At 38.1% G+C, this 22,788-nt stretch overlaps 1 protein-coding gene across 12 annotated transcripts in view; it reads right to left on the bottom strand.

Moving 5' to 3' along the window:
* Positions 1-22,788, bottom strand: part of Grm7 (glutamate metabotropic receptor 7) — a 930,315-nt gene that overhangs the window by 280,311 nt on the left and 627,216 nt on the right. For all 12 annotated transcript variants that reach the window (XR_008214661.1, XR_008214659.1, XR_008214660.1 and 9 more), the window contains exon 6: positions 2,364-2,564. Coding sequence is in view for 9 of the 12 variants with exons in the window: in XM_052722188.1 (XP_052578148.1) it covers positions 2,364-2,564 (201 nt within the window). In the remaining 3 variants the exon portion in view is untranslated. The remainder of the gene's footprint in view (positions 1-2,363; positions 2,565-22,788) is intronic.

Genomic DNA, 22,788 nt, shown 5'->3' with positions numbered 1-22,788 from the left:
GGTGGCATCTTGCTTTTCTTCCAGCTTGGTAGTTTAAGGTTTGTTGTTTATAGTGCAAATATGTCAAGAAGCCCACTCAGCACTCAACTTCAATTTATACTTTAGATATTCCATAACATCCTTTCAAACTAGTTACAAACTAGATTCAGATAAAGTGAATATGGATCTCACCTCTCTAGAGAGGAAAGTAAAAATATTTTAGATGTTGTGATTTTACAGTATCCATTGGACCCTCCATTTCTTTCCTAGGAATCAGTAAGTCTAGCTATAGGCATATTCCTGATTAAATTTATTAATTATATGGTTATTATTTCAGAGTTTTCTATCACAAGTTGTTTAAAGTTACATTAGAAAATATTTCCATTTAGAGCTATTAGCCAGCAAAGAGACAACTAGAATGCATTTGTACTCAGGTCTCTGCATGTATTTGTGATGTAGGAAAAGGTGACCAGGAAGGAAAATCTTTGAATTAGCTCCCACCCCATTCCCATTTGCAGCAAGAGGTTTCCCACTTGGAGAAGCTGTGGTCATACTTTCCAGAAACTATTATCTGTAAGTAAAACAACATTTTCCTGAATGTGAAGGTCAGAATTATTGAGTTGTACTCAACCAGTCTAAAAAAAAATTCTCCTAGGGGTAAATAGACTTTCTTACCAAAGTCTCTAGAGAAGTGCAATCACGCTTAATAAGAAATATAAGTCAAATTCCTAAGTATGTGCAAGGAAGCCTGAACTCTTCTTAGCAGATTGGAAAGAGATGTGAATTATAGATTGCTCCCTGCCATTTGGTAGTTGCAAAGTGGGAGCCAGATAGTTTCTCTTCTTAGCACATTTATTTATTTACCTAAAATGAGAAAAGTAAATCAGAAAAATAATATATTTCTGCAAGGAGTTCTGGTTCTTTGGACTGAAAATGATATCCCTAATAAGATCCTAGTTCTAGGTATTCTTGTTTATTCCAAGATGCCATCTTTGACCTCTAGGCAGACAGATGTAAATAGCATCAGCCGTATATGCATACCTTCATGTATAGCTATTTTTATACCTATTTGCATATATATATACACACAAATTCATGTTGATATGATATCTGAAATTTTAATCTTACACAATTTCTATTAATTTACTGACATAACTGAACATATTTCTTATTGTATACAATACATTTAATAATTTCTCAGTCCTATTGCATGTAAAAGCTAGTATCAGAATTATCAACACCCCAAATGTGTATTTACTAGCTGTTATGATTTATTTTATTGTTTGTTTTTATCAACTGACCCAAGGTAGAGTTATCTGGGAAAAAGGAAATCCTATTGAGAAAGTTCCTCCATCATATTGCCTGTAGGCAATCCCATAGGGCATTTTCTTGATTAGTGATAATTGATAGAGAGGACCCCGCACACTGGGGGTGGTGCCACCTAGGGGCAGGTGTTCTGAGTTTTATAAGAAAGCACGCTGAGCAAGCCATGGGGAATAAGCAGGTTCCTACATAGTCTCTGCTTCAGTTCTTGCTTCCAGATTCCTGCCTTGAGTTCCTGCCCTGACTTCCTTCTCTAAAGGACTGTCCTGTGAAATATAATCTAAATAAACCCTTTCCACTACAAGTTGATTTTGGTCATGGTGAATATGGCAATTTTTGTCTCTATCTTTTATAGTCAGGTGTTGTTTCCCCGAGTTAATTGTTCTCATGTTTTCCTTCTTAGTGTGTTTATTGTTACTATGGTGGTAATTTGTGATACAGGTAGAATTATTCGTTACAAGATCGATTGCATGTTACATTACTCATTCAATGAGCTTTAATTGAATCTCTTAAGTTTTAATATGAGAAGCATCAAGACATTGTAAGACCCAGATTATAGGAAAATTATTATTGCCTGTCATGTCTTCTGCATTACTTACTCATTTTGCCCATTTACATTTACTAGTCTCTTTTGGGTAGCTTATCACAGGAAGGTTTTGTAGTTTAAGGGGTAAGCTCATGACCTGAGATGTAGTTTGTATACCAACTTTCAACCATTCCTTATGATATTGGAATGATGAATCTCCTGCCTCTTTCCCTTCCTTTCTTTCCTCTCTCCCTCACCTACATTCACTAAAGAAAAAAAAGGCTTCTTGTGAAAGATCTGAATTCGAAGAAAAGAACATAACATAGCCCTCTAATATGTAGTCATTCATTCTCTTTTCTAAGTTTCATTTCCTCACCCATTCCCACACTGGTTCGATCACTTGAAAGTATATAATTAGCATGGTTTTGATCTTTCTTGAGTCAATAACCATGCCATCATGTGATTTCTTTAGCTTATGAAATAAGAGATGATATTTGCTTAGCATTCCCAATAGTACAGACATTTGGAGACTCACCATTGAAGTTAACATTGCGGATATACTTCAACAACTTCTTTCCCCCTGCTTGCTCCATCTCTGGGCATACTCCTCGGTAATCAGCACACAGATCCTTATTCATGTGATGAAGGGCATGTGCCATGGCATAGACAGCATCAATCACAAACTGAACTTTACCCTCCTGCTCATAATTGGAGTCTTTTCCAATTCGCTCCTGTCCTGCACATTAAAACAAGAAACACAGAGAGATCGGTGTTGAGTGGGAGTGCACATTTCCATCTGCTTTTGATCATGCATGAAGATAAGTCTTTGAAAATCTAACAGTGCAAGCCACATAGCCACCTGTGGTCATCATGTTCTATTTTTTATCTAATTTGTGGGATTTTCCTTCAGAGGCCATCACATTGAATGTTTTGATTCACCGGGTACACCTCAGAAGCAAGCCTTCAAAGGAACACTGTGATGGCTTTTGTCATGTGCCAACACGAAACCTGGAATAGTGTGTTCCCACTATACCAAAGGCTTCACATCTTCTATCTTGGTCTGGACAGAGGTGAAGGGTCTATATTAAAATCTTTAAATGTTGTTTGCTCTGGAAGGGACAACAGGAACATGACAGACACAGATCTCCAAGCCTGAACTCATTATCCTTCCCATACATACATTCCTGGTGTGCTCTTGTGTCCACTATGGTCATTACTGGAGACTTGGGTACTTAGAGCAGAAACTCTGGTCTCATTATTTTCATAATTTTTCTTTTTCTCACCCACTGTCTCTCATAAACAGATAATGTATGTCTCAGTCTTACCAATTCTACTTCAGACAATCCATAGCATTTTGGACACACTACCAATATTTGAGTTTTATCATGTCTTTATCCTTCATCAGGATGTGAGGCTAGAGCTCTTCACTTAATGATTCATTCTCCATGTTTATCTCTGCAAATGGCAGAGCTGACAACCACACTCAAGACTCAGTATCTCTCACTGGCCCTTCACTAACCACAGAATATGATGTAACCCCCTTCCCCTGTCCACAATAGGTGGTCATTCTTCAGCTTGCCTCCATCTGCACCATCATGGTAACAGCTGACAAGTACTCTGTTTCCATGCACATTGGAAACACCTCTCAGCTTTGTCCTGCCTCTTTTTTTGTTATTTTTTTTATTTTGTTTTGTTTTTTTCTTTTTTTTGTTCCATCTTCACTTTGTGAGTTATGTATTCTATCTCCTCATTCTACTCATGGGAAAGCAATGGTGAAGCTTGATTTGTCATACTATAGACCATGTTATTATCATATTGACCTTTCTGTACCCTGACTCCAGGTTTTCTTTGTTTGGGGTGTGTGTGTGTGTGTGTGTGTGTGTACATGGGCTTTTAGAGTATTCCTTTTTTAATTACTATTATTTTGGAGATTATAATATAATTATATCATTTCCCCCATTCTCTTTCCTCTTTGTAAGCTTTCCCATATATCCTACTTTCTCTCTTTCCAATTCATGGCCCCCTTTTTCATTAATCATTGTTACATGCATATATATATATATATATATATATATATATATATATGTGTGTATATACATACATATAACACATACACACACACACACACACACACACACACACACACATATATATATATATTTCTAAATACAATATACTTAGTTCGTATAATGTTCCTTGTATATATTTCGAGGGATGACCATTAGGTATTGGAGACCCAATTGCTCCACATTTCCCTGGAGAAGACTATTTCTCCTGTTTTTAGCATTCTGTAATTGCTTGTAGTTCTTTGTGTAACTGAGGCCTCCTGGGCTTTCCCTGCCCACTTTGGCATGTCTGTTGGTATTGTCCTTGCTTAGCTCATGTCAATGTGACCATGTTGGTGAGACTTTGTGGGTAGCTTCTGACATTATGAGGAGACACAGATTCATAGCAAACTTGTTCCATGTCTTCTACACATGAGACTACTGTTAATCCCTCTGGAATTGCTCACATTATTTAGCTTCCTTTGATAGGAAATCCTTTGTCTGGTTTCCACTCCTCATAGTTTAATTCTCCCTTCCAAATGTAAGTGCAAAGTTCCTATATTTTGCTTGTCAGTCACATTAAACATTTCAGTCTTCTATTATTTCCATAGGGGCAGTGTATTGTAAGACTCTACCCATAGATCTCCCTGGCAATTTATATTCCATCTCTCCACATCACAAAGCACAGCAGTGGACATCTAGCAGATCTTCAATGTCCTGTGTGTTACATTATGTATCCAGGCCAGGTGTGATACAGGTTTACAGGCCTGTAAACCGAGCACTTGGGAGGTGGAGGCAGGTAGTTAAAGATTTTAAGGCCAACCTGGGACAGGTGAGACACTTTCCTTTTTTTTTTTTGGTTTTTCAAGACAGAGTTTCTCTGTGTAACAGTCCTGGCTGTCCTGGAACTCGCTTTGTAGACCAGGTTGGCCTCGAACTCACAGAGATCCACCTGCCTCTGCCTCCCAAGTGTTAGAATTAAAGGCGTGTCCCACCACCACCTGGCAAGACACTTTCTTATAAAGGGAATGGATGAACAAATCATAAAACAGACAATTTTTAATTTTTTAAAATTATATTCACTTGTATGTATGTGTGGTGTGTCTGTGTGTGTGTGTGTGTGTGTGTGTGTGTGTGTGTGTGTGTGTGTGTGTATGTGCTTATACTTCTGTGTGGAGAGGTCAGTACAACTTGCAAGAGTTGATTCTATCTTTCCATAGTGGAACATAGAGATCAAACTTTGGGTCATTAGGCTGTAAAGCACATACTCTTGCCCATGAGACATTTCACTGGTCCCCAAATAGATGTATTATAAATTTACTAAGTACATGATATCAGGACTCTTGTCATTTTATGAAAAAAATAAGTATCCAGAGACTACACTTCCCATTGTTTCTTAGGGTACATCTGTGCCATAATGAAGTAGTATAAATTCCATAACCTCTAATAGTCTTCCTGAAAACACACAGAGGACTCAAGGTACATGCTATGTTAAGATAAATTTTATGTTCTTTACTGAGAGACTTTCTCAGAGTGTTTAATTGTTTTCTCTATATGTCATATTTTTAAACCTAAGATTCTCATTCTGTATCCCTAGTTATCCTAGAATTATCTATGTAGGCCAGGTTAGTCTTGAACTCATAGTGATCCTACTGCTCAACCTCCTAAGTGCTTGGATTATAGATGTGAGTCATTATTCTCACAGAGAACATTTAATATTATAATGTGAAGTATAACCTCCATGAAAGAAATCTCATATTTAGCATGTTTATCTAAATTCATATTTTCCTTTGAAGAATATACATTGATATTTCATGTGGTAAGTAGTTTAGTACATTATAATGCTTCAGTCACATGGATATTCACTGCTTGCCACTGAAAATATAGACTCCATGTAGAATAGGATTTTTAGTTTGTTTCCCTTTAAGACATAATCATCACAAATTCAGTGCTATTTTCAAGGTGAATCCAAGAGTTTTACTTAATCTTGACTATTTTCTCTAATTTCCCTTTCAAGGAAATTTCTGGTTCTTAATGACAGTGCAATGCAATGATTATTAATTTTTGTCATTGTATAATAAGCATCTAATGTCCTTAGAATGCCCTAACAGCATGCCTGGCAAATTATTTACACCACATGGTATAATGAAGAGCCCAGTGTGTGTGTGTGTGTGTGTGTGTGTGTGTGTGTGTGTGTGTGTGTGTGTGTGTGTGCCTGTGTGCTGTGGGATATCGTTCTGTATGCTGTGAATATGTGTTGCTCTGATTGGTTGATAACTAAAACACTGATTGACTAGTATCCAGGCAGGAAGTACAGGTGGGACGAGGAGATGAGGAGAATTCTGGGAAGAGGAGGGGCTGAGTCAGGGGTCACCAGACAGATACAGAGGAAGCAAGATGTCAAGGCAGATCTGGGATAAGATACCAAGCAAAATGGCTAAACATAGATAAGAATTATTGGTTAATTAAGTGTAAGAGCTAGTCAGTAGTAGGCCTGAGCTAATGGCCAAACAGTTATAATTAATATAAGCTTCTGAGTGATCTTTTTATAAGCTGGCCAAGGGACTGGAGAGGCCTGGTAGGACCAGAAAAACTTCTGACTACGTGTGTGTGTGTGTGTGTGTGTGTGTGTGTGTGTGTGTGTGTGTGTGTGTGTGCTATTTTTGACAAACTTTTGTTTTAGGGGTAGATTCTGAAACATGGGACTGTCTAAATGTCTTAGTTAGGGTAGCTATTGCTATGAAGAGACACCATGATCACAGCAACTCTTATAAGTAAAACATTTAATTGAGTTGGTGGCTTACATTTTCAGAGGTTCAGTTTGTATCATAATGGTGGCACATAGTGGTGTGTAGGCAGACATGTTGCTAGAGAGGTAGCTGAGTGTCCTATATCTTTCAAGCAACAAGAAATGAACCCTGACACTGGGTGTGGCATGAGACCTCAAAGCCCACCTCCACAGTGACACACTTCCTCCAACAAGACCACACCCATCCAACAAGGCCACACCTCCTACTAGTGCATTTGGTGACCATTTTCCTTCAAACCACCACCTTGAACAAGGATAAATTCAACTGGATTGCTGATCTATACCTGTAAACTCCCCTCTAGAGGGACTGCGCCATTTTTCTGTACAGGTCACGAGATAGGAAACTTTATTTCTTCACGACCATGCCATCAGAAGATACTGCAAAATTTCCATATGAATTCATCAGATACAGGGCTGCTTCCAACTGCTGCTTTTATTTAAGTTTTTTTTTCTTTGTTTGTATTTGTGCCATATAAACACACATCTGGTTAGATGCACAACAAAGACCAGAGGAGAGTGTTTGGAGTCTTACTCTAACATTTTCTGCCTTATTCTCTTGAGACAGGATCTCTCACTTAACTTGAAGCTATGTTGGAAACCAGCTAGCCCTAGAGAATCTTTTGTCTCCACCCCACAAAGCTCTCAGGTTACAGGTATGTGCATGACCGTGTTTACATCTTTACATTAATTCTAGGGATTTGAACTAGCACATCAGGCCTGTACAGCAACACTGTAATCATTGAGTAATCTCCCCAGCCCATTACTTACATTTTCCTCATATGGAAATTTGGAAATTCTAACATCTTTGCATGTGAAAGAATGCCAATTGTTCACCATCAAGCAAATTTGTACAAAAAAAAAAAAGAGATAAAACCCCCTCATTTCCTCCTCTGTTTTTAAAAGCTTCATTAATTATACGGATAAGGAATAAATTGCAAACATTTCCTCTGTTTTGCGTTTTTCTTTGAAGTATCTTTTTCCAGACAAAAAATTGATTCATTTTTTTTCTAATTTCTTTTCCTTTATTACTTCTGATTGCTGAATCATGCTTAAAAAGATATTCTGGGCTGGGAAGATGCCTCAATGGTTAGAAATAATTGCTCCTCTTGCATAGGACTCATATCCAGTTTGTATGGAGGCTCACAAACATCTGTAACTCCATTTCCACAGGATCTGATACCCTGTTCTCACCCCCATGGGTACCAGGCACCCATGCAATGCTCAAACATATGTGGAGGCATGCATTCATACACATGAAAATAATTCGTTGCTTTTTTTCCCTCTGCCTCCTGAGTGCTGAAGTTAAAGGCATGTGCCACCATCCTCAGACAGAAAAATAATAGAGGTTTCAAGAAAAACCATTCTCAGCCCAAGAGTATCAGACTTTATCCACATTTCTTTGTAGCACTTGTTCAATTAAGTAAATAAATAAATTTAAATTAACCATAATTGTTTTAGAATGTTTGTCACTACATAACCCGGGCAGGCCTGGAATTGTGATCTTCCTGCTTCTACTTCCCAAGGACTGGCAAGGCAGGCATGTGCCACCATGCTGAGCATTATTTGTATAATTTTTATCTTTCAGACGTAAGCAATTGATCTATATGCAAGATCTATTCTGGCAAACAATGTGAAGAATGAATTGAAATCTTATTGTCTCTCTGGATATCCTCCTATTACCAATGGATATAGTTTTGTAACATCTCACAATCCTGTTCTCCAATTTATCTTTGAGTATTCACCCTAATGCTACATGTAACTGTATCTACATCCAATTTAAAAATCTCTTTATTTAAAAAGTCTTGTCACATATTAACAGTGAAGTTCAAGTTATTAAGGCTTGTTAACATATTCAAATAGCTTGCTAAGAAAGTCTCTGCTCTTTGCCTGGTGGGAAATTTGCTGTGAACAGGCTGGCCTTAAACTTGTAGCAATTTTCCCAACTATGTCTTTAAACACTGGCATATCAGATTTTTACCTTTGAACCTGATATTCCTGGTTACTTTTAATTTCTGAAATAAACTTTATTATCAATGACATAGCTCCAGAAAACAAAAAGTACAGCTCAAGCAACCAGTAACTAAATTTAGTTAATTTGTGTTGTTTTAAAATAATTTTACCTTGAACAGAAACTTAACTAAAAGTGAGACATCCAACTATCATTTTATTAATTTGAGTTTCTTTTTGGTTCTTTCCATAGTATTTACATGTTTTTTTCTCATAAAAGAATAGACTACTGCCAATGGTCAAGAGAAATCCCAAACTGACCTACTCTGGCGATGAGATGGCCAAACACCCTAACTGTCATGGTAGAACTCTCATCCAATGACTGATGGAAGCAGATGCAGAGATCCATGGCCAGGCCCCAGGTAAAGCTCCAGGAGTCCATTCAGTGAGAAAGAGGAGGGATTGTATGAGCGAGAGATGTTGTGACCATGATTGGAAAAAGCACAGGGACAAATAGCCAAACTAGTGGAAACACATGAACTATGAACCAATAGCTAAGGAGCCCCCAACTGGATCAGGCCCTCTGGATAAGTGAGACAGTTGATTAGCTTGAACCGTTTGGGAGGCCCCCAGGCAGTGGGACTGGGACCTGTCTTTAGTGCATGAGCTGGCTTTTTGGAGCCTGGGGCCTATGCTGGGACACTTTGCTCAGCCTGGGTGAAGGGAGGAAGGGACTGGACCTGCCTGGACTGAATCTACCATGCTGAGCTGAATCCCCAGGGGAGTCCTTGCCCTGTAGGAGATGGGAATGGGGGGTAGATTGGGGGGACGGCGGGGGGGGGGGAGGAGGGTGTTCAGGGCAATCCGTGGCTGATATGTAAAATTAAATTAAATTATAAAATTAAAAAAAATAAAAATAGTTTTTCTCCACTATTTTATGTGAGTGTTTTGCCTGTCTCTCTGTGTACTGCATGCAAGCCTAGCACCCAGTGAGGCCAAAAGAGATCACCAAAACTGGGACTGAAGTTATAGGCATTTGTGAGTTGCCATGTGGGTGCTGGGAATTGAACTGGGATCTTCTGGAAGAGCAGCCAGTGTTTTTAACTACTGAGCTGTGGCTATAGTTCCTGTCAGATAACTGTTAAGTGTTCTCTAAGTTCTGTCTTGGGGAAGGCAGTTGGTTTTCCTGCTTCATATACTGCTTTTATTTTCCAGGCATCATCTCATTGGCTTTTATCTATGTACATGAAATTAATATTTCACTGGATTCCAACTTTTTATTACAAAAATTTAAAACAGAAATCAAAGTTAAAAGAACTTTAGAGTGAGTTCAGCGATTATATCTTAGCATCATTTGAATGCTGTGAGGCCGTGTTTACTGTGCTAACAGTACCATCTTACTTATTTTATAAGCCTATTCGTTTTTAATAGTAATTTTCTAACATGATACTTTGCAAATTTTTCCTGTTTTTATAGTACTCAAAAAAGGCAATATTGGAGGTATTATGACCACTATAAACTCACACTATGAAATGATTTCAGTCCAATAATACAGGAGAACAGTTTCTAGCATGCTTTAATATGGACATTTATCCCAGAAAGAACACTTTGAAAAATAATAGAAATGTTTTCAGTAATGAAATATCTTATTGCTGGAGAAATACTTAAGGCTATGCCTTTCTTGGAGAGTCACCAGGTACACTAACATATTAGAGGCTCTGGGAAGACTTCAGAATTAAATTTGTCAAACTCACAGAACTTGAAAAATGTAGCCTTGTTATAGAGAACCAGATGCGGAGAGTTTATTTACCAACAACCACAAATATCAGTTAGATATTATTTTCCTACTGTGGCAATTGATTATATCACTATAACAAAATGGCTTGAAAAAGACAGTGTAAAGGAGAAAAGAGGTGTGTTGGCTGACAGTTTTAGAGGCTTCAGTCTGTATGGCCCCATGTATTTGAACAATATATCATGGTCAATGATGCCTGTGGCAGAGAACAGCTAGTCACATCAAGACGAGGAGGAAGAGAGTGACAGAAGGTGACCAGGGATAATATACTCCCAAGAACCTGTACATGGTAACCTACATCCTCCAGCTAAGCCCCATCTTGCAAATTTTTCAGGATTATATCAAAATAGCATCACAAACTGGGCACTGCAAATTTTAAATGTAAGCCTATGGGGGTGTTGTATTTCAAATTGAAACCACAACAGGCAGCTACAAATATCTGGTAACTCTGAAGTCTTGGCTACTCCTGAAGTATGACTTTAACTCCTAGCTCTTTTTCTACATGGTATCTGATTATGTTTCAATTTTGATGGCAACCACTGGGAGTGAGGAATGCTAAATTCCTCTGGAACATTCACGGATGACCCTAATCTGTCAAAACCATGACCTTCTTTCTGTTAGGTAGTGATTTCTATCTCCCCTCAGAGGGAGGTTTCTTAAGACTCAAGTAAATGAAACTTACAAAAATAAACAAAATTCATACATTTGAGGAAGCTCGAACAATGTAAAGAAGTCATGAGGTACATCCCCAAGGTTATAAATGAAGACTCTCCAGCTGACCAGCTGAGCAGCCTAAGAATCATGCAGGGGGTTGTAGAAAGTTCTAAGGATACAACCTGGTCATTAATGAGCCTGCAAATAACTCTTCACCCAGTTTCCTGTAGTTAAGCCTGATTTGGGTGATATTGGTTTGCTGTTATTATTTGTTTGTGTGTTTTGTCCATCTGGTCTGTCATAGGTATGCTAAGGAAAGTAGAAGTTTGTTAATGTGTTCTCTCCCCATCCCCTGAGAATAGTGACATATTGTTTTCCTAGGGACCAATGTAGAAAGAGGCATGGACTGTAAGTGTAACCAATGAGATGATAGAGTTTGCTTACAAAATTCTGGAAGTGCTGATTTGCTTTGATGAAGAGATTAGTCAGTTGTACAGGTGCCCCAACTCCCACCATCATCACAATTACTGTAGTTATTGTGTTGTCCTGAGGAAATAAGGTATTATATCCATGGCAACAGAATACAGGGCAAGTATACAAAGGTACATCAGAGCCATGAATTAGCCAAGACTACATTTTTTTTCCATGCAATGTACTAATGGTTTAACTACCTAATAAAGCTTGATATCAAGTATTTCTAGGTTTCTTCAACTGCTGTTTTTATTCACACACCAATTTACAACACTCCAAAGGAGTAGCATTAAGTTCATAAAACTCGTGCTGCAAAGCAGTGTTAAATATCTTTAACAGCATAGCTTGCAACAGAATTATAAAAAGCCTTTCCAATTAATTCTCACTTAACACCTCATTCTTTTAACCTGACTGCTGATATAAGATCTTCTTATACACTATCCTGCATGTTCTTTACTTCACTCTCACCATCGTGTTTGCAAGGAAGTCTCTGAGTTTGAGATAAAGGGAGAATTTCGTAGTATTATATTCTGGGTGTCTGGTGTGCAAAGAAGCTGATTTCCCCCATCTCCTGACTTTTGGCTTGTTACTTTTATACAGAGTCCAGTATTTAACTTTCAAATGCACACTCCATTTTAAAGAATAATATTTTGTTAATTCTTTGAGAATTTCATACATTATACTTCGATCAAATGCACACTCTTCCTGTTGAATATGAATTAGCTGCCTTACACAAGTATAATTGACACATGATTTTCCCCATCAGCATGTTTAATGACTACTCTGCTGTGGAGCCCTTTACTTTGAAGGGCTTGCTTAGCTTGTCCTCTGGCTGGCACTCCTTTCTCAGATGATAGGCCTCCGTGAAGATGCATATTCAAATTAATAGGCAAATAGATATGCAACAATGAAAAAAGTGGAACTGATATTATTAGGATGGGTAATTCTGTTTGAATGAGAACATAACAGGAGGAGATGGGGATGGAAATGGGAACCAATCAGAGACATTGGTCCTTTCACTCAAGCACAGAAGTCCAAGAAAGGCTCAGTGGACACCCATGAGTGAAAAGACTCACTATATGTTTCAAAGGAACGAACAATTGAGAGTTTTATTTTGTTTTCAAATGTTAGTTGAAGTTATTTGCTCTGTAAAGAACTATCTGAAACCAAGCTTCCTTTGACCTTACAGCACTTTTAAAGGCAGTGTGTGTGTGTGTGTGTGTGTGTGTGTGTGTGTGTGTGTGTGTGTGTTCTTATGTACACAGCAACACACGTGTGTATCAGTGAACAACCTTGGATGTTGCTTCTTGTCTGCTACATTTTTGAAATAGGGTTTCTTGTTCATTGCTGTATATACCAAGATCTCTGGCCCAAAAGCTTTCAGGTACTCTCCCAACTCTGCCTGCCATCTGACCTTAGGAGTATTGGGATTAAAGATGTGAGATATAGGTCTAGATTTATGTGGGTTCTGCAGATCCAAGCTCAGTTTCTCTTGCTTTCATAGCAAGCCCTTTCCCACTTGTCATTTTCCCAGCCCTGGACACAATTTTAAACCTTGTATTATGTACATTTTGAGCATAAAGGAATATTGAGCATAAAGGTTTACATATTTATTGAGATTAAAGTCTTTTATGGCATTGGTACTTAATTATTCTAAACACTAATGCTTAGATCTACTGAAAACAATAAATACCCTAATTAAGGAAAAATGTTACAGAGCATTTAAAAACAGAGTTAATGCATATTTTTGTCCTAACAAAAGTGCTAGATTCTACCTAAGGGGGACGCAGAGACATAAGGGAGGAGATGAATGCTGGAGAAGATGTTGTGAGATGTTGTAGGGGTAGACAAATCCTGTGGCAATTCAGTAGGATCCATGAAGAGCCTGTTGCAACCTATGCACAATTTAAAACTAAATAATATATAAATAGCCACTGACTTTTACTTTTTTCCTCATGAGGTCTTATTTCTCTTTTGAAGAGGAATACGAATGACAAAAAGATTTAATTTTACACAGTGGAAACTTTAATAATGACCACACTTAAAGAATTGCAGAATAAAAATTAATCCAAGGCCTTGCTATCATACACATATAAAACAAGAAATATGAGGAGGTCTGGGTTGAGCCCAAAAGGTAAACTGCATTGCTGCATCTCTATTTGTAGGTGGGGATGAGTGAGAGTTGAATTGAATGAGTGAGGTGGGGGAAATACTGCTGGGCTCACAGTGGGTTACTGCATTACAACCACAGTGTGTTTGTTGCTGACTATCTATGGGCTAGACTGTGTGGAGAGGGCTATTCATGGCTTGACATTTAACCTTCAAAAGACCCTAAGGAAAGAACGGCCATTTTCCCTATTGATGCCCCTTTCCTGACTTACTGTTATTTTGCTTTATGTACAGTCAAAAGATGGCTTTTTTATACATAGAAAAGGGAACAAACTAGGGGTCCCCCTCATTCTTTTCATGTTCTGATCTAGTTCTGAGTCATAATTTATCTTTCCAATTGCATGTTTGTCCTGATGTATATGTATGGGTTTGAGACAGTCTCTAGCTTAGGATAACCTTGAAGAGCCTCTGCAGCTAGGGATGACCTCAAGCTTCTGACCCCCTTGACTTCATCTATTTCATGCTTGGATTACAGTTATGTACCACACCTGGTTTGTGTGATGCTCTGAAGCAAACCTAGGGCTTCCTGAATGCTCGGCAAACACTCTTCTGTCTGAGCTATTATCTCCAGTCCTTAGGCATGACTTTCATTTGCATTCTCTGATCTTTTTGAATCGTTCATTAGAGTTTCCTGTAGGATGAAATGAATGGTTTTGAAAACAGCCGTTGTGTCTATCCCTGAACTTCCTGTGGGTATAGAATTTAACACCCAGAACAACTCACAAATTCCTAGTAGAAGAAGCAAAACAGAAAAAGAGAAAAGAAAACTTATGAACTCATCTTCTAACTCTAGTGACTACAAGTTGATGTCAGCTGAAAAAGGATACCTGTAATGTTCTAAAGCAACTGCAGTAACCAGACTACTTCAGATGAGCAGAGAACTCCAGCAAGCAGGACAAGCTGTATAGTCAAACCATCTTTACTTTCTGCCTCTGTGATCCAGAATGCTCTCTGGAAGACTGCTTCATTTTACTTTCTTACAACTGTTTTCATTTGCAATTTATTTTTTTAAATTTCCAATAGTGTCCAACTAAAGATACACACATCGAATAAACACAGGCATAGCATGGTTGATGGGCAGGGCTTACATACAGTGTACATGGGCGGGGCGTGGGGGTGGGACTAAAAGAAGACATCTGCCTCAACACCAAGATTCATAGACCCCAACAAGTCAAAGGTCTTCTGAGAGAGTAAACCCAGGATTTCATGACTAATAGCAATCTGTTGGGGTGTAAGAGCAACAGACTTAGCAACGATAAGTATAACATTAGCTACTAAAACTAACATAAAAATACACTTTACACTTTGTTATTTGACAAACCTAAGTGGTGTGTGTGTCTGTGTCTGTGTTGTTTCTTATAATTTGTTAAAGTATAGATTCAGTTTCAAATCTTCATGGAGATGCCTCTTCTGCCATATTAAACCCAGTTTTTTGTTTATATGCTTTGAGTCTTATTTTCATACATATCTAGAATTACTGGTGAGATACTGAATTCAAAATGGAGCGAAGAAACGTATTCTGAGGAGCATGATGCAATAGTGCATGCCTATAATTCCAGCACCAGAAAGGTGAACGTGGGAGGACCTCGAGTTCAAGATCGGCCTGTGCTATGTATTGGGACCCCATAGGAAGCATCAGAGAATGTTCTTTTAAATTTAGGAGGTAGTATGTAGATGTACTGATGCATGTAAAGCTAAAACTTCAGCTATTTTTTTTTCAGATTAGAAAGAAAAATGCTACTTTGTTTTCTTTTTTTTTTTAATCTAGAGTATTTTTTCTCCCAAATAGGTTTACTTTCTCTTCTGATCATAATACACAAAATTAAAATACTGGTTTGATCAGGTTTCTTGTGTGATATAATAGCAAATGCAGCATACAATCAGGTAAACAATTTGAGAAAGAAGGAAGAAGGAAAGAAGGGACCGAGGAAGAGATGCTGTAGCAGAGAGGAACAGAGAAGAATAGAAAAGCAATGGGATAGAAAAGAAAAAATGAAGAAGAAACAGAAAGAAAGGAGTAGGTGGGGGAGATAAAAGAGAAAAGGAAGAAAGGCAAGAAAGAAAAGAAAGCGAGGGTGGAGAAAAGAGAGAGCGAGTTTTTGAATCTTTGTGTGTGGTTGTGTGCATCTGTGTAAGAGTCTGTGTGAAGATATGTACAGAGTGAATATTCTTCTATTACTCTCTCTCTGTTCCTCTGAGTCAGTGTTTCTTTCTGAGCTCAGGGCTTACATCTAAGCTAGGCTGGAAGTCCAGAAGCTACAAATGTTCTCCTGCCTCTGTATTCCCTTGGAGATAGTGTTACAGACATATGCAAGGAAAACCTAATGGTCCCTTAGGTCAGTGATGGGATCTGAACTCCAGTCCTCATGGTTTGGGAGTAAGTGCTCTTCACTGTTGATCCATCTTTCTATTCTTAAGTACTATGCATTGTTAAGGGAATATCCATCTTAAACATTAAACTACTAAGTAATTTAAAAGCTTTCTACTCACTGTGGGTTAGTAATACAAGTGTGACCAATATATCTGAAAGCAAATTAGACACTGAAGGACAGCTGTTGAGATTAGCCAATGGATACATACACTGTGATTCAGTCCATGATTCTATCTGTGTTTGTTAGAAAGATTTCATGGGAACTGAAGTTAAAATGATTATGAAGGAAAAAAGAATAGCAAGAGAAGGAAGCAAATAAGAAGCAGAAGGAGAAAGAAGAGCTACAGGAGAGAGAAAATAAGAACAAAAGGGCCCAGGAGCAAAGAGTGTGAGTAGTCAGGTGGCAGAGCAGATGGAGGTATTTAAACTTAAGGGACACTGGAGTGTGTGAGACATCCAACTCGACAAGGGGCAGAGATGCAGCCACACTGCAGTTTTTATTGCCTCGCAGCAGTCTAGCAACAGTCTTCTTGAAACACACGGTTTTTACTTCTATTGTCAGACTTTACAAAGAGTAATGAGTGGTTCTGCTTCCCATGTCTTTTATTGAGGCTGAATATCCAGCTGATGCTATGAACATAAGCAGGGACATTGAATGACTACAGTCTATACTCACTTCCTCATAGGTAAGTGCTTTATGGAATACTTTCATCTCATAGACATGTTTCACCCTCCACAGACACAAAGAAGGTATAGGCAGATTTAAAGTTAGAAAGGACATATGTATTACTTGTTTGATAAGGGCTTGCTTTAAAAAACAAATGGAATCAAAAGTCATGATTCAGCTCCACTTTAGGTATGTGAACAGTTCTAATGACTACCATCATCAAGAAAAAGGAAAAGTACATAATACACATCCTACTGAAGACCCCAGAGACAAGACTGGGTCTTGAGTTACATGACAGGGACAGAATCAGGCACAGGGCTCATAATCTAGCAAACAAGCATTCCATGTGTGCTCAATGAAATATGAAAGAATAAATGAAGGCTTTGAGGGATTCGGGAGGGGATGAACAAAAATCACATGCATAATGACCGAAGAGAAAACTCACAATCCTCTTTGGACAATGGATGGCTGAGATGGAGAGCTCAATTCAGGTCACTACATGATTTCAGATGAAGAGAGAGAGAAAATACAGCAGTGTACCTACCCCTGACATGTGAGATCTTTTTCATTAATCTACTTTGCTCAAGAGCAGAAGTTCTACTTATCTCTACTTTGATTGTTAAGTACAAATGATAATAATTTACCAATTCAGGGGTTCTGAAGTCTCTGAACCTTTTTTTTTCTACTGTTCTGCTGACGGAATGTAGCAATACAATGTGTGTGTAAACTCAGTCATTGGTAAATTCTCCACCATTAACAACTTTCTTTGTTTACAAAGATATTTACTATCTTTGCTTGCAAAACAAGGAGAAGCAGAAAAGTCCATGTCTTAAACTATGGTGGTCTTCCTAATAGAAAGCATCTTAATCTGTACTTTCAGTGAATGATGATATTAGACTATTTTTCCAGGTATGCTGAGCCAACTATATTGGATATAATAGTTTTGTCTCCCAGGTAAAACTTCTCAGCAGTTTTTTTTTGGGGGGGGGGGCAGGAAGAGTACTATCATCCATGATGTGACAGGTTACTTTTTTTTCTTTTGTTTTGTTTCTGTTTTTGTTGTTTGTTTGTTTGTATCTTTTTTGGTTTTTTTGAGACAAAGTTTCTCTGTGTAGCTTTGGCGCCTTTCCTGGAACTCGCCCTGTAGCCCAGGCTGACCTTGAACTCACAGAAATCCCCTGCCTCTGCCTCCCAAGTGCTGGGATTAAAGGTGTGCGCCACGACCTCCTGGCCTGGTTACTGTCTTAATGATGATCAGAAATTACATTGCTTATTTATAACTACATTTCCTATAATCATTAAATAATATTTACAGAACCAAAACTACCTCCAAGTCATAAACTCTACTCAAATTTTTGTTACTTAATAAATCTTTTAAGGAGATAGTTATACTATATAGCTTATTTTAAGAGCTTGAAATGAGTGAAAGGAAGCAACTTAAAAGATGTTTGGAATTTATCCCCCTAAGGACTTGAACTATTTATGCCTTTTTTTTTAAAAAATACAACAGGGACCCTTTCAAGCCGGGGAGATGCCAGCTCCATGAATTGCTGTTTACAAGAGGAAAGGTTCAATTCCTGGCTCTGCCAGATGTCTACAACTTTGAGGGGAGACACTTAATGAAACAGTACGAACTTCGCTTTTCTCTCTCTTTAGTAGACTGTAAATAATGCCAGCCCTGCTAACTCTGCTGACTTGTTGGGATGATCAAGTGACACGAGGGATATTAAAACAATTTAAAGACTCTAAAGTGCATCTCATAAAAGATAAATCAGTACCCAAACATAAGGCAAAAAAATATTCAATCTTGCAAGTTTTCTAAGAAACACAAATCAAAACAGAGGTAACATTTCAGTTGCTTTGCCAGCGGCTGAATAGATTAGCGCAGTGCTTCTGAAAGCAAATGTGGTGATATATTTCAATTGTCCAAAAACTGTTTATCCTCCCTGAATTGGTAATGATACAAACGGATAATGCACATCTTGCTAACACTTATCAAAGCTTCCTGTGTCTTTGGCATTACATTCAACACTTTACACAATCTAACTCTCTCAGAGATTCTCCTCAAAGTACAAATCAAAATAAAACCCTTTCAGACAATTAGCATTATCAGAGCATTTTACCACTTGCTTCATGCTTCAAGGCTGATATGAGCCAGGAACCAAACCTGCTCTGAGATGTCTGGGCTTCAAAATCCTCATTCTTTACTTAATTTCACAGTTTCTAAAAATGAGCACAAGGAAATTGTGCCATGGAAAGAAGAGGGATAGGTTCTTAAGGTATCTTCCAATTTGTTTTATATGAATTCACTATTAGAAAAGTGGAGAGTCCATAAGTTGTGAAAATCAAAGCATAGGACTTTATGTAACACTCAAATAAACTAACAATAGGTATGGTGTTTTTAATATGCAAGAACAACAGGTAGACTGTTTATGATATGCAAGATTACAGGAAATACTATTAAAAGGTACATAGAACTGAACTGGTGACCCATACCTGTTACTTAGCAAATTCAAAGCCAACTTTGGTTAGTCATGCTGTCTTTTTTTTTTAAAGTGTGTACATTTTTATTATAACTCCTATTAGGCTAACATGAGAGTCCCAGAACTTTGGCCTTAGCTAGTGCTAACACTGTAAGTTTTCCACAGTGCTGTGTGCATGCTCCTACCTAGGAATGACAAGCCAGGACCAAAAGCCTCAGTGACACCATGAGAGAGTCAGGTTCAGTTCTGTGTCTTAGTAGAAAAATATACACACACTAACATTAAAATTAGAAGAAGAGCAAGAGTGAAACCATCCTATGGGCTGTGTGAAGAGAAGGGCAGTTGTGAAGCACACTCCTGGAATTGATGGCATTTGCAATCTGTCTCTCTCAGAGAGATGATACCTGTGTTTCAAAGACAGCCACTTTTTCTACTTTGGTCACATTTTCTCATTATTCAGTCATTAAGTGAGAGACACTGTGGGTAAGTCTTTAGCACTGAACTCCTTTCAGTAGCTAGAGTTAAATGAAGATCTGCAGAGTAACAGTACCACTTCATTTCTTTCTGTTTTGCTCTTCCCATCTGACCCACTGCATGGAAATATTTCATGCCAGGCAGATTTACTATTCAGCATAGAAAATAAGTACTTTTATAATAATTTACTGATTGCTACTTTAAACCATATAATGACCTGAGATTGAAGATATGAATGAAACTGGGGACACTCAAGAGATCTAAGTGCCTAGTTTCTTTAAGCTTGGAGTTTAGTGTTATTCAGCAATTTCCTCTAAATTGTGATCTTGCATCCAAGAGGGATAAAGTTATGACAGGAAGCATCTTAGGACTCAAGTGATTAACACAATTCTCAGGAAGTATATGAAACAGACTAGCTTCAGAAAGTTCCTTCCTCTCTAAAATTAGATAAGCAGTAAGGAGAAACTTTCTAGCCTTTTGTCCTGCAGAGAGCTGCTGGGTTCCAGCTTTCATGTGTCTTCCCCTCTGCTAAGGTGGGCTTTCAATGATGTAGTTACATTTGAGTTGGCCATGGCCCTGTAAGTAATACCTCATCAATGCTCCTATAAGTAACCTCTGAGGACCAGGAGAGCCAAAGCCCTCCAAGCATCTGCCTGCCTCCATAGATCTCCTGTTCCTGCAAAGAGACTGGCAATGTTAAGAGTAGCTCTAAAAAGTTTGTATCTGGGTTTTTATATGTGGTTTATATTTATATTTATTTTGTGAGCACAGCTTTATTCTCTATAAAATGAATATGATGTTGCATACACTGTAAAATCCTAAAATGCTTTTAGTGTCCGTATTTCTCCCTGAGGACAGGAATGGGTAGATGACAACCTCTATTACCAGAAGCTCTTCCTGAGAAAGGCTATATTCCATTCCAACTAGCTTAATAACACTTGGTAAGTCATTCAACAGCCCTTTCTTCTGCCTACTAAAATGACTCAAAGTATCCTATTTATAACACTTAGGTTGCTCATAAGAGGCACTTTGTTTACAGACTGTTGCTAGGAGATTCATGGTTATTAATTCCCCTAGATCAAGAATTACTTTTCATTAATACTCTAGCCTGACAGACTTTCCAAATATGGAAGAGCTATAATTCCCACATTTAAAACCATTGCATGCTAGAATTCACGAGAAAAAAATAACACATCTCAAGTTATTTTGGTTCCTAGCACCAACAGAAGGCGTTTTGTTTGGATGCTTCCATAGTTTTAATGCAGGGTCTCTCCACTGCTTGGATTCTATAAAGAATTAAATACAGTACCTCTGGATACTTTGATATACAATGTGACCTGAGGAATTTGGAGACAGTAACATGAATCAAAATGGCACTTAACAATGACCCCTTCTCAGTTTGTTTGGTGCTGGTTGAAGAAGGCAGAGTTCATTTGCTCTGTGAGAATACATTTCTAACCATCTATTTCCTAAGAATAAAGACAGCTAGCTCGACTCCCAGCATCTAAGAAAGTAATCCTCTTAGTTTAGAGCAGTGGTCCTGTTGTTTATTGAAGATAATAGCCTGCTGTAGTCTTACTTTCCTACCTCAGTTCTACTTTGGTTGGTGTCACACTGACATATTTTAATACAATAATGTGTTATATTTATGTGTGCACTTTTTATTCTTTCCATTTTTTCTATACTATATTCTCAGCTCAATTCTTTTGGAAAGAGTGAATATAACAGAACACAAGAGAAGAATGTGGTGATATTTTATTTGTATGTTAATAAATAAAGTTTGCCTGGAGATCAGAGGAAATAACAAGCCATTTTAAATAAACACAAAGGTCAGGCAGTGGTAGCACATGCCCTTAATCCGTTCACTTGGCAGGCAGGGTCTCTATGTTCAAGGCCATAGATAGGCAGTGACAAGGAATTGAGGTAGTTTGGCTAAGAGCCAATGGGAGACCAGAACAGCAAGGCAATAAAAGCCTGGGTAGACAGGAAGTCATGGCAGTTGGAAGCTACAGAGCAGGTGAGGTAAGGTGGTTGGTGGCTCTCACTATTTCCCTTATGTCTAAGGCTTTCACCCCTATATTTGGCTCTGTGTTTTTTTAATTTAGTAAGACCTTTTAAGATTTGTGTTCTTCTATATATGTGTGTGAGTGTGTGTGTGTGTGTGTGTGTGTGTGTGTGTGTGTGTGTGAGTGTGTGTGGGGGCACATCTGATAAGATGCTACCACAGGAAGAGGTTAATTGAATTTTTGTTCTTAAACCACTTTTAAAAAACTTTATTGTCACTAAAATAATACAAGAAAATATACCTTAACATATAAACGAATGGAAATTAAAGGTATAAAATTAACAGGACACAGGCTTCAGGGATAGCTTAGTAGGTAGTGCCTACTGCTAGCATGAGGACCTGAGTTCAGATCTCCAACATTTAAGTGAATATATATATATATATATATATATATATATATATATATATATATATATATATGGGTGTGGTCACACAGAGTTCTGTCACACAAGCACTTGAGTGGTAGAGAAAAATAAATCTTTTGTGCTCACTCCAGTTAGTGAAGCCAATAAGTGTGTGCTAGGTTCATTTAGTGACCATGTCTTAAAAAATTAGAGAAGAGCCGGGCGGTGGTGGCGCACGCCTTTAATCCCAACACTCGGGAGGCAGAGCCAGGTGGATCTCTGTGAATTCGAGGCCAGCCTGGGCTACCAAGCGAGTCCCAGGAAAGGCGCAAAGCTATACAGAGAAACCCTGTCTCGAAAAACGGAAAGAAAAAAAAAAATTAGAGAAGAGCCTTTGAGGAAGATACACGACATTGGTCTTTCACTTCTACAAGCATGTAACACATATACACATGCACCCCTCTCCAATACAAAGAATTGCCATAGCAGCTGATATGATTTAATGCAGAACTAAATTATGATTCTGACTATTATACATGGGAATCCAAAGTCTAGAGACATACTCATCTTTTTATGTACACACATAAGACTTACTCAGTACTCCATGTTTTCAAAAGGAATTAGAGGTTTTCTAAGACCAGTGAGGATTTCTCATGTGACATTTAT

This window comes from Peromyscus californicus, unplaced genomic scaffold (genome assembly GCF_007827085.1).
Source record: "Peromyscus californicus insignis strain IS unplaced genomic scaffold, ASM782708v3 Scaffold_6__1_contigs__length_162567912, whole genome shotgun sequence".
NCBI classification, from domain to species: domain Eukaryota; kingdom Metazoa; phylum Chordata; class Mammalia; order Rodentia; family Cricetidae; genus Peromyscus; species Peromyscus californicus.
This window is presented reverse-complemented; position numbering and strand designations above follow the sequence as displayed.